A 13,850-nucleotide genomic window follows, 5' to 3' on the forward strand; every position below is an offset into this window, starting at 1 on the left:
AAATATATAAAGCAAATTTTGATGGATTATAACAGAAGAGATCAACAGTAATACAATAGTAAGGGACTTGAACAACCTGCTGACATCAATGGACAGATCATCCAGACAGAAAATCAACAAGAAAACCATGATCTCAGATGACACATTGGACTAGATCAGCGATTTTCAACTGCTGTGCCACAAGAATTTTTAAAACATGTAATACCTGGTGATTAAGTTAGGGGCACTGACCTCTTTTCCATTAGTTTGTCAAATGAAAAAAATGACAAAATGGTCTGGCCAGTTTTGCTCAGTGGATAGAGCGCTGGCCCACAGACTGAAGGGTCAAGGGTCTGATTCCAGTCTAAGGACATGTACCTTGGTTGCAGGCTTGAGGCCAGATCCCAGTCAGGGCATGTGCTGGAGACAACCAATCAATGTGTCTCTCTCACATCGATGTTTCTTTCTCTCTGTCTCTCCCCCTCCCTTCCACTCTTCTCTAAAAATTAATGAAAAAGCATCCTTGGGAGAGGATTAACAAAACAAAATTAAAAAACATACCCAAAAAAGTGATAATAGCCAACACAACAATAGCTGTCCAGTGTAAATGAATCAAAATTATAGCCATATTTTGGTTAGATCAATTTTTGGGGGTGTGTGCTATTGAATTTTAGTGATAAGTTTATGCATGCCATCAGATGGAAAAGGTTGAAAAATCACTGGATTATATGGATTTAATTGATATCTTAAGGACATTTCACCCAAAAGCAGCAGTAATACATTTTTCCTTACGTGCATATAGAATTTTCTAGGATAGACAACATATTAAGCCACAAGAAAAAAAGAGTAAATTAAATACAAAGTAAACAGACAAAAGAAAATAAAAGTAAAAGCAGAATTCATTGAAATAAAAAATAGAAAAATGTGAAGTATTTTCTTTAGCTAACAACAATCAACAGATACAATACCGTAAAAATGCAGCAAAGGAGCTAATCCAATAATGAAAAAAAAAATCTTGTATTACAGAGAAGCTAGCCATGGTCATGCTATAGAAAGTGAGCTGTGAATTTGAGTAAGAGCAGGAAGGTTGAAGTAAAAGTCAGACGTACATCAGGGAGGGCCCTGACTGCCAAAATAAATTTCACATTTACTAGTAATGCTTTACTTACTATATGAATTCTAGCATGCAAAGCAAACATATGGCATTGGAAGTACCAAAAATGTTACAATAAAAATAATTCAATGAGCCCTGGCCAGTGTGGTTTAGTTGGTTAAAACACTGTCCCATACACCGAAAGGTTGTGGGTTCAATTCCCCCCCAGGGCACATACATAGGTTGTAGGTTCAGTCCCTAGTTGGGACATGTACAAGAGGCAATTGGTGTTGTTTGTCTCTCTCTCATTCTCTCTCTCCCTCCCTCTCTAAAATGAAGAAAAAATAAAAAATTCAATGAGCACACACACACACACACACACACACACACACATACACACACACAAAAAGAAGAGAAATATGTAAACTGAGACATGATTCTGGGAGAAGGTAAAGAAAATTGGTAAGCCTCTAGTCAGAATAACCAGGAGAAAGGGGAAAAAATACAACTTACCACATTAGAAATGAGAGAAAAGACATCGCTTCAGATGTTAAAGATTTTAAATACATAAAAAGGAGATTTTATAAATGAATTTAGGTCAATAAATGCTACAACATAAAAAATAGCATGCATTTAAAATTATAATTAATAAAAAATTAGATACATTCATTGTATGACAAACTACCAAAGCTCACTCAACAAATAATATTACTAGCCTATATCTAGTAAAATATGATAGTTAAAGAAACAAAAACAAAAACCTTCCCACAAAAGGAACTCCATACAGAAAGCAGATCAGTAGTTGCCTTGGGATGAGGGTAAGGGATGTGACATGGTCAGAGGAAGGAATTACAAAGCTGCCCAAAGAAACTACTAGGGATGATGAATACTATATTCATTATCTTTGACATATGTCAAAACTTAAAGTGCACATTCTAAATAGGTTCAGTTTGTATTATGCTGATTATCCTATATAATAAAAAGCTAATATGCAAATTGACTGAACTGCGTTACGACCAGTCACTATGATGTGAACTGACCACCAGGGGGCATATGCTCAACACAGGAGCTGCCCCCTGGTGGTCAGTGTGTTCCTACAGGGGGAGCGTGGCTCAGCCAGAAGCCAGGCTCACAGCTGATGAGCCCAACAGCAGTGGTGGGAGCCTCTCCCACCTCCGAGGCAGTGCTAAGGAGCAGCGAGCCAGGCTGCGAGGGGTCCCAGACTGCAAGAGCCCCAGACTGTGGGAAGAATGTCTGACTAGATGGCAGGCGGAAATCCCCCAAGGGGTCCCAGACTGTGAGAGGGCACAGGCCGGGCTGAGGGCCACCACCCCCCCAGTGCACGAATCTTATGCACCGGGCCTCTAGTACATTAATAAAGCTGTAAAACAAATGGATCTAAGGACAAAGAGGAAACAAAGAGGACTATTATGGAGCTGTAACAATTCTCTAGGAAAAAGGCAGTGGTAGCTTAAACTGAGATGGAACTGTAGAGATAGAAACATGAGCATATAATTTTAAAGTTTGTTAGAATACAGAACTGGCAATACTTTATTGTTGAAATGGATATTGGGAGTTGAAGGAGAAAGGAAGGAATCAAGGACAACTTTTAGTTTACGCAACTTAGTGAATAGAGTGTTATTTACTAAAATGAGGAAGACTGGAATAGAATTGCAGAGTCAAGGTTTTTACACCACAATTATGAAGAGTGACTCAAACTGTTTTTCAAGTTTAATGGATTTAAAACAATAGAGTTTATATTCATAAATCAAGAAAATAAAGGTGGGGCATTGATCAACAGACATAAGAAATTATGTTTATGACACAGAAAAAGAAACTAGTAATTCATGAAGATTATAAAACAGGTGCAAAACGTCTTGGCCCAAAATATTTTTACATAAATAAATAAAAGATAGGTGTGTCCATTAGAAATTAATTATTTAAAACTATTTTAATTAAACGCTATAAGTTATTCTAGTAGATACTTTCTATTAGTATTACTTAGGTCTACTTGCATTTTTAACTAAAAATATATGTGTCCATTAAAATCAGATTAATAACTCAAAAAAAAATGCTGCAGGTGCTCTGTTTCCTGCCATATCTTTGCTCACCTGCTTAATCTCTCAAATAATGTTCCAATCTGTGCTGTTTTATCTGATGGACTAAGAGCATCTTGACTTTCATTTAATTTGGAAAACAAGTAATTAGAATAATTGACATTACTGAGCTGGAAAAAAAAGAAAGGAAGAACCTGACAAAATGGTAAATGTTCATATACACAATTAAAATTACTTATCATGATATGCCATTTAAGTGGACATCTATATTGAAAATGTTATTTTAGCCTAAAATAAAGGAATCATGTCCTTATTGAAAACAAAATAAATACTGTTCTAACAAAGAAAGCAATATCAATATTTGAATAATTGTTAAACAGAGTTGACACCTTGTTGAGCTAATTATTTTCTCAGAGGTTAAAAAAAAAAAAAAAGATTTACTTTAGACAATAAAAATAAAAAAGATTTAAAGAAATACCCAGGACACCAGGATCTTGAGAAAAGTTAAATTTCTCTGACAGAAAATATTTTCTCCAAAGGAAATAGCTGTAATTATCTTAGTTCTTCCATTTACTGATTAATTTTATAGACTGCTACTTTAATCATTCCAAATATCATTGAGTACAACAGGGGAAAATATGTGAAGCCTGTTGTGAAAAGTAGATGAAATAATCTATTTGTTAATGTGGAAGGTACCATATAAATGTAAGATTTTATATTGATCCAATGCTAATCTATCTAGCAATAATAACTTATACCTGTAGTATATTTTATTTATAAGCTATGAAACAAAGAAATGAGAGTTCCAACCAACTCTTGGCTTCATTGATCTTTTATATTGTTTTTTAGACTCTGTCATTTATTTCCACTCTCTATTATTTCCATCCTTCTGCTCACTCTGGGATTTTCTTGTTCTCTTTCTAGTTCTTTTAGGCATAGGGTTAGATTATCTATTTCTGATTTTTCTTGCTTCTTAAATTAGGGGAAGATTCATCTGAACCCAAGGAGTGTCCTCCAAATTTTTCTCTGTGGTATCTATAATAATAAAAGCGTAATATGCTAATTAGACCTGACATCCTTCCAGACAGAGCTGCCAAGGCGGGGCCGGGGCAGAGGCAGCCACTGAAGTGGGTGGAGGCCGAGCCCCTTGCACGAATTTCGTGCATTGGGCCTCTAGTATCTATATATCTCCCTCTGAAAATATCAAGGCATATTGCCAGTAATCCATTATTAGCAATAATTCCTATTTGTATAATTTTAATTAACATGTATTTGAACAGTTCTCATTTTCAAGCTATCACAGCTCATACTTTAACAGACTACTATGACATGTTGAAATTATGTATTGCTATTCACAGGACCCTTTTCATACCAACCAGTCATTTACTGTGATTATAAGCATCAACTACTATAAAATATACTGAATTTTCAATTTCACTATCAACAATTTTATAACAGGATGATGGTTTCAGAGATTTTTAAAGAACATTGCAGTGTTTGGATTCATAATCTAGTAAAGAGAATTAAGCTTTTGTCTTAAGAGGAAATATTATACTTAATTTTATCTCCTAATTTGGCTATACCTATAGCAATTCACAACTGATATTTTTTTAATTTATAAAAGAAGAAAGAATACCATAAAAATATAATGATATAAAATACTAAGAACTAATGGTTCAAAGATACCTGCTCATTCTGTTCTTTTTCATATGCAACTTTCTGAGGACTAGGTGCTATTTGGGGAACGAAATTTTGTTTTGTAATATTTCTGTTAGAAGATAATTCTGCAGAAAAAGATGATAGCGTGAAACTGCAGTTTTCTACTCTGTTGAACTGAGGTTCGAAAATTCTATATGAGTCCATGAGTTGTGACAACTATAGAAAAGAAGATAGAATCATGTGAATTTCAAAAATATATAAACTAGAGAGGACAAAAGTCAAAAGAGAAGTGAATAGGTCATAGCATGCATAGGTTGGAGGAAAAGTCCCAAGGAAAGGCAAGTCATCAGTAATTGACAGGACTCATTAAGACAAGAGAAGTTATAATCTAAGCGTGTACTTAAAAGGTTCCTTCCATCTGCCTTTCTCACCCTTGGGCCTCTCCACCCTAAAGTTCCATTCCTGCTTGTCATCTCCTAATGACAGGAAATCCGTGTTTCATTAACATACAAATTCAGGTGAAAAGATTTCCAAGAGATTTTAGTATTATTGCCATTATATTTTTGATGTAGTTTAACTCTGGCAATTCAAAAAAAGAAAAAGAAGATAATATGGTATTGGACCTTAAAATTTCAGGCTTTAATCACAATCTATGCATTTTCTAACTGATTAAAATATTATTTGCTAAAAAAATAATCATTTGCAATACTTCGAAAGAAAAATAATCTTGAGATAACATGAATTCTGAAAATCATAATTTGATATAAAATAAAACAATCTGGTCACTATACCTGAAGGATAAATTGCCAATTATCACATGAACCCAAAGAGAAATCCCTAAATGACTTATCCTTTGCAGTATGTCAGTAACAAGCAGAATCAAATGTTATACCTGTACAGGCCTAGTCTACATTACCAGAACTCCAAAAGGTTTCTCATACGCAGGCAACTAAAATATTTTTATCGTATAGATAAAAACTTTTAACTTACATTAAAAACTTTTAAAATAATAATTTTAAAGACTGTAAAGTTTTTTTTAAGGATAACTATTTTTTCCTCATATTAAAAAAATGTATTATTTGGCAGGATACCACATTTGTTAAAATAACTTATAAAAATTTTTTTTCATTCTCACCTGAACCGGGCCCAGTTCTTCCTTGCTTCCCAGTCTTTGATGGTGTATACTAATGAAAATGAAAATTTAAGATTAAAAATAGACATGGCAATAAAATTGGCTTTTTATACATACTTTAAAATTCATACTGTTCTATCCAAATACACAAAGACAGATGAAACTCAAATAATTCCTGGGACATACTATGACTGAGTTTTATAAAGATTATACTTTACTAAAGAGACATTTTTACAATAAGGAAAGTCAAACTATGCATACAAAATACTGAATATGAACATTAGGTTATTTAACAAAAGTCTTAATAGTTTAATAATACAGCAAAACAAAAATTGGAGGTAGAAGAAGAAGCCCTTTGTACATTTTCAATGAATAAAACAGTGTCAATAATGATATATTTAAATACTAATAATATCTAACCTAGCCAAAACTCACCTGCTTTCTATATCATCAATGCAGAGTTTAGATGGTACAGAGGGAGGCGACATTGGAAGTTCTAAATCATGCTTTTTTAGGGGCATTTTTATGTCTCTGTTCATATTCACATGGATTGGTTTTCTCATAGTTTCTGTAACAAAAAAACACACACTATAATTTAAAAATAAAAATGGATGACAAAATATTTTAAAAGCACTGTTTGATATACTATGTTCATTAAATAAATATACATCTTAAATTCACTAAAACAATCTATATTCCATTTATGCTAAAAAAATCATTACCTATCACAGATCATTCAAATCATCTTTTTCATCCTACATATTTCTCATAAAAGGGGCTCTACTAATTCAGTTCTACTTTTTTTCCCTCCAAGCCTTCCCTAGCTAAGATTAAGTAAATATATATATTTTAAATAAATATATATATTTTAAAATTCTGTCATTTGTAGTCATGAATCCTGACTAATAAAGTTTATTGTTGTTGAGGAGGAAAAATATCCTTTTCCTCTACCCTTCTAAATTTTCAGTTGATGTTCATATAAGAAAAGAGAGATAATGTTTCTATCTCTCTCCCCTGCTTCCTCTCTGAAATCAATATATATACTGAGTGGCCAGATTATTATGATCTCTGAACACATAATAATCTGGCCATTCAGTGTGTGTATGTGTGTGTGTGTGTGTGTGTGTATGTATGTATATGTGTGTGTATATGTATGTATGTGTATATATATATACATATATATATGTATATGTGTATATATATATATATATATATATATATATATATATATATATATTTTTTTTTTTAGAGGCCTGGTGCATGAATTTGTGCATGGGTGGGGGTCCGGCCAGCCTGGCCAGGGGGAGGGGATAGGGCAGTTGGCCGGACTGCCTGCTGGTCAAACTCCTGGTCGAGGGGACAATTTGCATATTAGCTTTTTATTATATAGAATATAAACTGAGTGGCCAGATTATTATGCATTCAGAGATATATATACACATACACATAGTAGAGGCCTGGTGCACAACATCTGTGCACTGGGGGTGGGAGGGAGGTCCCTCAGCCTGGCCTGCACCCTATCCCCTCTCTCAGTCCAGGACCCCTCAGGAGATGTCCACCTTCCAGCTTAGGCCCCGCTCATAGCGACCGGTTGTTCTGTTGTTTGGTTGATTTGCATGTTAAGGTTTTATTATATAGGATACCTCTATCTGTCTATCTACCTATCTATCATCTATCCATCTGTCTCCCTGCCCTCAAGGAACTTGCCTTCAATTTAATATTTCATTTTCCCTCCCATTAGGAATGACTATTTCTGTGTGAGCTATAATAAAGTTATGCACAGAGCAGATTGAATATCAAAGCCTGTGTCAAATGGGAAGGCTTCACAATGCAGCTGCCAATTTTTTGAAGACTTGAAAGCAGAGTAGGATTTGAAAAGGGACATTTTTTAAAAAGCCAAGTGCATGCATTTTTTAAGATAGTCCTCCATTGCTACACAGAGGACCCTGGCACAGTGATTCTCAACTTTGCCCACCCAACTGAAAACACCCAGGGAGCTTTCAAGGCAGACATGCCAGGCCCCTGCCCCTGAGATTAGAGTTGTTTGATCTCAGAGGAGGCCTGGTCAAGGAGACTTTAAGAGCTCTCCAGGTGATCCTCATAAGCAGCCAAGGTTGAGCACCCTTGCCTCAGGTGATAGGCAAGAGGTTGTAGGTAGGGAAAAATTGGCTGTGTTACCAGGATGTTGTAAAAACCTCCTATGTATAGGGTGGGGCAAAAGTAGATTTACAGTTATGAATATGCAAAACAGTTAATAAAGCTATTGTAATAATCATAACCTGTATGTCTTTTTCCATATGAACCACTGTAAGCCTACTTTTCCCCCACTGTGTATAATAATTTACACCAATTGTGGAAGTCATCTAAATTACTGGCATACATTTGTTCATAGCGTTCCTATAGAAAGTTATAAAATCTTCTTGCTATGTATTTCATTTTAGCTTACATTTCCAGGGTATTTTAGACACTTCCATTTATAGTATAAAATAATGTTACTTGTGAGACTTGAAAATAATTTTATATTCCCCATTCTTATGTGGATGAAGGCAAAATAAAATAAATTTACTGTCTTATGTAAGATACAAATAAAGTGTCTAATCCAGTGCCTGGCATGTAAAAGATGAAGGAAATAAACTAATATTTATTAAATATAAGTCCAGGACTGGGCTAGGTAATAGGTAAGGACATATGTAATCTTAATTTATATTCCATCAACTCATTTATGCCCACATAACAATTTTATGTATGTATGGGTGTGTATTCATAGACAACAAACTATAGGATTATTAAATAAACAACTTACATTAATAAACATTATTTTCCTGAAAAAAGTATTATGAAAACACTTTCTTTTTAAGTGCAAAGTACACTGTTTAGCCCTAGTACAATGTTCTGACATACCTTAGCGAACATCAAGGGTCATGTAGATAACTACGAGTTCTTGTAACTACATTCTTATCACCAATTACAGTGTTCACCTGGTTGGAATGCTGGTTAAACCCATTCACAGACACCACTTAGTTCTGGAGTGATAATGGTTAACATAACTAAACATGACTTAGGGAAAACTCAGGCTGCGAGGTAATTTTTTAAAAATATTTTTTTATTGATTTCAGAGAAGAAGGGAGAGGGAGAGAGAGCTGGAGACATCAATGATGAGAGAGAATCATTGATCAGCTGCCTCCTACACATGCCTCCTACCGGGGATCAAGCCCGCAACCTGTGCATGTGCCCTGACAGGAAATTGAACCTCAATCTCCTTGTATATAGGTCCATGCTCAATCACCGAGCCATGCAGGCTGGGCATGCCGAAGTAATTATTTTAAGATTTATCTGAATAAACTATGGTGGACATCTGGCCTCTGCTCCCACTTTCACCTAATTTCCCGCCCATGTCCCACTCCCTGCCTGCTCTCACTACTGGACTCCTCACACCCTTGGAGGCCACATGCTGCTTCTGACCCCAGGCAGTTTCACACTCTGTTCTATCTCACATGTTACCATCACCATCACCATCACCGAGAAGGTGTACCTGATTACTTTAATCTAAACAGGTCACACCTATTTCTTTTCCATAATCATTTTTTTTTTCTACTGTGAATTAATTCCAAGCCACCAGCTCTCGCTCTGCTCTCCTTCTGGCAGCCTCCCACTGTGTAAAGTTCTCCAAGCTGCCCACTTTGCTCTCGCCCTGCAGCGATAGTCCCAGGTCCCTGGGGGCAGGGCCTGGTGCCTGTCTGGGACCCAGGGTGCTTGGAACTGTCTCGATCCCAGCTGCTTCGTACCAACATATGCAAATTAACTCACCATCTTTGTTGGGTCAATTTGCATTCTCACTCCTGATTGGCCGGTGGGTATTGCAGAGGTACAGTCAATTTGCATATTTCTCTTTTATTAGTGTAGATATATATATCTTTAAAACAAAGAATTTACAAGGCTTCTAATTTAAGAGGACAACCAAGTTATACAATTAGTTTACTTTCCACATCGTTTGAGCTCTAAAATTATAAATTTATTAGAAAACTAAATGCTATAATCACATCAAATTCAAAAGAAAATGCTATTTAGAATTACTTACCAGGTGTTTTCTTCTGGCAAGAGATCTGATTTACCACATATAGGTTAAGGAGGTCTAAACTGACAGCGGAATTTTTGACAGGTGATAAAACTCCCAATAACTTCATTTTTGATTTGAACCTTTTCTTTTCAAAATATTCCTAAAATAATTAAAAATGTAAAAATTACTGCAGCAACCATAATATTTCCAGCAGAAAAATAAATAGCAAAAGGCAATAATGCTATTAAATAATTTAATTGATATTTTTATATTTTTGTGACACCCCTGTTATATGTTTACATATAAATTAAATTTATTCATGATGACCTGTAATTTGCCTAAAGACTCCAAATTTCACAACCAGTTATAATCTTTCTTTTGTTAAATGAATGCCTTTAAAACAGAACTTTATAAAATTATTCCCAGGTATCAAAAGATTAAAATTATGTGTATGTAGAAAGTTTTAAAGTCTTATAAAACAAATCTAACAGGCTAAAAACTTGTTTTTCTACAAGTTATGCTATCCTACTGACATAAAAAGCCTTAAAAATATGCACAGCTGAGGGCAATTAAAAGTCAAATGAAAAGAGGAAAAGAAAAAGAAGCCTGTGGGCACAGGGGAGAGGAGCAGGCTATAAGGGGACAATGGGAGACAAAAGGGACATATGTAATACTTTCAACAATAAATATTAAAAAAAAAAAAAAGAAAGCCTGTGAGAACTAATCTCCAGCCAAAGCCAATTTAATTCCCTTTGTTATACCTCCATTACTTCCACATTCTTTTAAACCAGACTTGCATATAATTATCATTTTCATCCAGTATTTATTTTTTTTCTTGGTTGTTTGGACTATAATTATTCTTCCTTATCTTCATTCTTTTTTTTTCAGATTACATCTTTAATTTACCAAGTTCAAAGGCATTTATTTGTTTAAAATTCATTTACTGAGCAACTATTATATATTAGACACTAAAACAAATTGTGGCAACATCTCTTCCATCAAATACTCACAATACAATACCATAAACATGGATTATAAATGTGAGATATCAAAAGTAAGAAAAGCCCAATGTGGCAAAAAATTTAATGTGAAAGGTAGTATCACTTTTCCAAGAAGTTAAGGTTCTTTCACAGTAACATTTCAGAATATCTACACTAATAAAAGAGAAACATGCAAATTGACCATACCTCCACTACACCCACCAGCCACACCCACCAGCCAATCAGGAGTGAGTATGAAAATTAACCCAACAAAGATGGAGGCGACCATGGAGCTGGAGCGAGCAGAAGGCTTGGATTGCCCTCGGCATTGGAGGAAGCTAAGCTTTCCGCCCTGGCCTCCGCTCAAGGCCACAACGTTTCAATTATAGAAGATAAATAAATCCCAGATACCTAGGAACCCCCACCCTGATCCGGGACACCCTTCAGGGCAATCCAGCCGGCCCCCACCTGTGCACCAGGCCTCTAACTATACTAATAAAAGGGTAATATGCTAATTAGACTGGGAGACCTTCCAGGAGACCTTATGGACGTTCTTCTGGACAAAGCCATGGTAGCGGGGCCGAGGAAGAGGCGGTTAGAGGCCAAGAGGGGAGGGCAGTTGTGGGTGATCAGGCCAGGATGGAATGGCAGTTGTGAGTGATCAGGCTGGTGGAAGTCAGGGCTGTTGGGGCTAAGCAGACCAGCAGGGGGCCAGTTGGGGGCAAGCAGGACGTCAGTGGGGGTCAGTTGGAGGTGATCAGGATAGTGGGGGGGGCAGTTTGGAGTGAGCAGGCCAGCAGGGGGGAAGTTGGGAGCGAGCAGGCCAGTGGGAGGGAAGGTGGGGATGAGCAGGCCAGCAGGGGGGGCAGTCAGGGGAGAGCAGGCCGGCAAGGGGGCAGTTGGGCGTGATCAGGCTAGCGTGGGGGGGCATTTGGGGGCAAGCAGGCCGGTGGCAAGGGGCAGTTGGGGGCGAGCAGGCCAGCAGGCAGAGTGATTAGGGGTAATCAGGCAAGGTAGGTAGGTAGGCAGGTGAGCATTTAGGAGCCAGCAGTCCCAGATTGCTAGAGGGATGTCCGACTGCCGGTTTAGGCTCGATCCCTGTAAACCAACAATAGGACATCCTTCGAGGGGTCCCAGATTGGAGAGGGTGCAGGCCGGGCTGAGGGACACCCCTCTGCACCCCCGTGCACAAATTTCATGCACCGGGCCACTAGTTGTTAATTATAATAGACTCTTAAGATTGTAAAATACTGTAAGACCTGTAAGAGACTCACCAGCTATCAAGCAAAAAGTAAATGTTACATTGTTATGTAAATTAACCACAGATAAAAGGTACCTGTTTACTGTCTATTTCATCTGAATGATGTGCAACCCCAACTTGGATTTAAATGTCTTTAAAAGCATTACACTATATAGTTCAGCAATAAAATGACAGGACTTTCAGCATGTAAATATCCCCTTCACCCTCCCTACCCCCCAACCCCGCCCCTTGAAAAAATGACTATGGTTCTTGTAATTGACGTATCCTATCTAATAAAAGAGTAATATGGAAATTGACCATCACTCCAACACACAAGATGGCTGCCCCCATGTGGTCAAAGATGGCTGCCCCCATGTGGACACAAGATGGCTGCCACAAGATGGCCAGCAGGGGAGGGCAGTTGGGAGGGACCAGGCCTGCAAGGGAGGGCAGTTGGGAGTGATCAAGCCTGCAGGGGAGGGCAGTTAGGGGTGATCAGGATGGTAGAGGAAGGAAGTTGGGGGCGACTGGGCCTGCAGGGAAGGGCAGTTGGGGGGGACCAGGCCTGCAGGGGAGGGCAGTTAGGGGTCACCAGGCCTGTAGGGGAGGGCAGTTAGGGGTGACCAGGCCTGCAGGGAAGGGCAGTTAGGCATCAATCAGGCTGTTAGGGGAGTGGTTAGGTGGTGATCAGGCTGGCAGGCAGAAGGAGTTAGGGGCAATCAGGAAGGCAGGCAGGCAGGCAAGCAGTTGGGAGCCAGCAGTCCTGGATTGTGAGAGGGATGTCCGACTGCCCGTTTAGGCCCGATCCTACTTGGATCGGGCCTAAACGGGCAGTCGGACATCCCTCAAGGGGTCCCAGATTGGAGAGGGTACAGACTGGGCTGAGGTACACACACCCGCCCCCGCCGCTGTGCACGAATTTCGTGCACTGGGCCTCTAGTCAATTATAAGAAAAAATAAAGGAAATAAAAAACTGTGCAGGAGATGATGACATATTAAAGCTAATTAGACTGAAAAATATTCTTGAAATGGAACAACATGAAATTCAATTTTGATATTACTAAGAGCTGTATAGTGTAATGGATTGAGAAGCAAATGGGAGATAAGAGTGAAGGGGCATAGCAAGAAAGATAACAGATCCACAGAGGGTTTTACTTGTTTTAATAGGAGATAACTGAAATACCAATAGAAAGTCTACAGTTGACAGGGAATGGTAGAAGATGGGTGACGATGTGAAGTAGTTTACAGAACTGGTGGTAGAAACTCAGATAATTCTCATCCAATAGCTGCTATTTCCTCTGAGATATGAGACAAGAGCATCTACTGAGTATGAAGGGATAAAGAATAGGGTTGGGAAGAGGTTTGGGGAAGCAATATGAAATTTTCAAAGAATAGGAAAGTGACATGACTAGAGCACAACACTTGGGGAAAGGATCATGTCTTTCCCTTTCTTATAAATATTCAAAAGAATAGCCCAACTAGACTAAAATTATTTTTAAAAACAGTCTGGGAACAGATTACATTCTTAGTATATTTATTATTGAGTGCCTATATTACTGCTAGTCACAGTTCAAGGCACAGGACATGATAAAAAGTAGTAAGATCTCTCTTTTCATTAATGGAAGGGGAGGAGAACAGAGTAAAAAAAGCAAG

The 13,850-nt window shown here is 37.6% G+C and overlaps 1 protein-coding gene across 1 annotated transcript in view; it reads right to left on the reverse strand.

The window, feature by feature from the left end:
* The window catches only part of C7H12orf40 (chromosome 7 C12orf40 homolog), a 60,342-nt gene that overhangs the window by 24,547 nt on the left and 21,945 nt on the right, over nucleotides 1-13,850 (reverse strand). Inside the window, exons 4-8 of the mRNA XM_054718611.1 lie at nucleotides 9,999-10,137; nucleotides 6,356-6,488; nucleotides 5,924-5,972; nucleotides 4,816-5,004; nucleotides 3,184-3,299 (exon numbers count right to left, since the gene is read on the reverse strand). Of these exons, the coding sequence (XP_054574586.1) occupies nucleotides 3,184-3,299; nucleotides 4,816-5,004; nucleotides 5,924-5,972; nucleotides 6,356-6,488; nucleotides 9,999-10,137 (626 nt within the window). The remainder of the gene's footprint in view (nucleotides 1-3,183; nucleotides 3,300-4,815; nucleotides 5,005-5,923; nucleotides 5,973-6,355; nucleotides 6,489-9,998; nucleotides 10,138-13,850) is intronic.

The sequence above is a fragment of the Eptesicus fuscus genome, chromosome 7 (genome assembly GCF_027574615.1).
Source record: "Eptesicus fuscus isolate TK198812 chromosome 7, DD_ASM_mEF_20220401, whole genome shotgun sequence".
NCBI classification, from domain to species: Eukaryota; Metazoa; Chordata; class Mammalia; order Chiroptera; family Vespertilionidae; genus Eptesicus; species Eptesicus fuscus.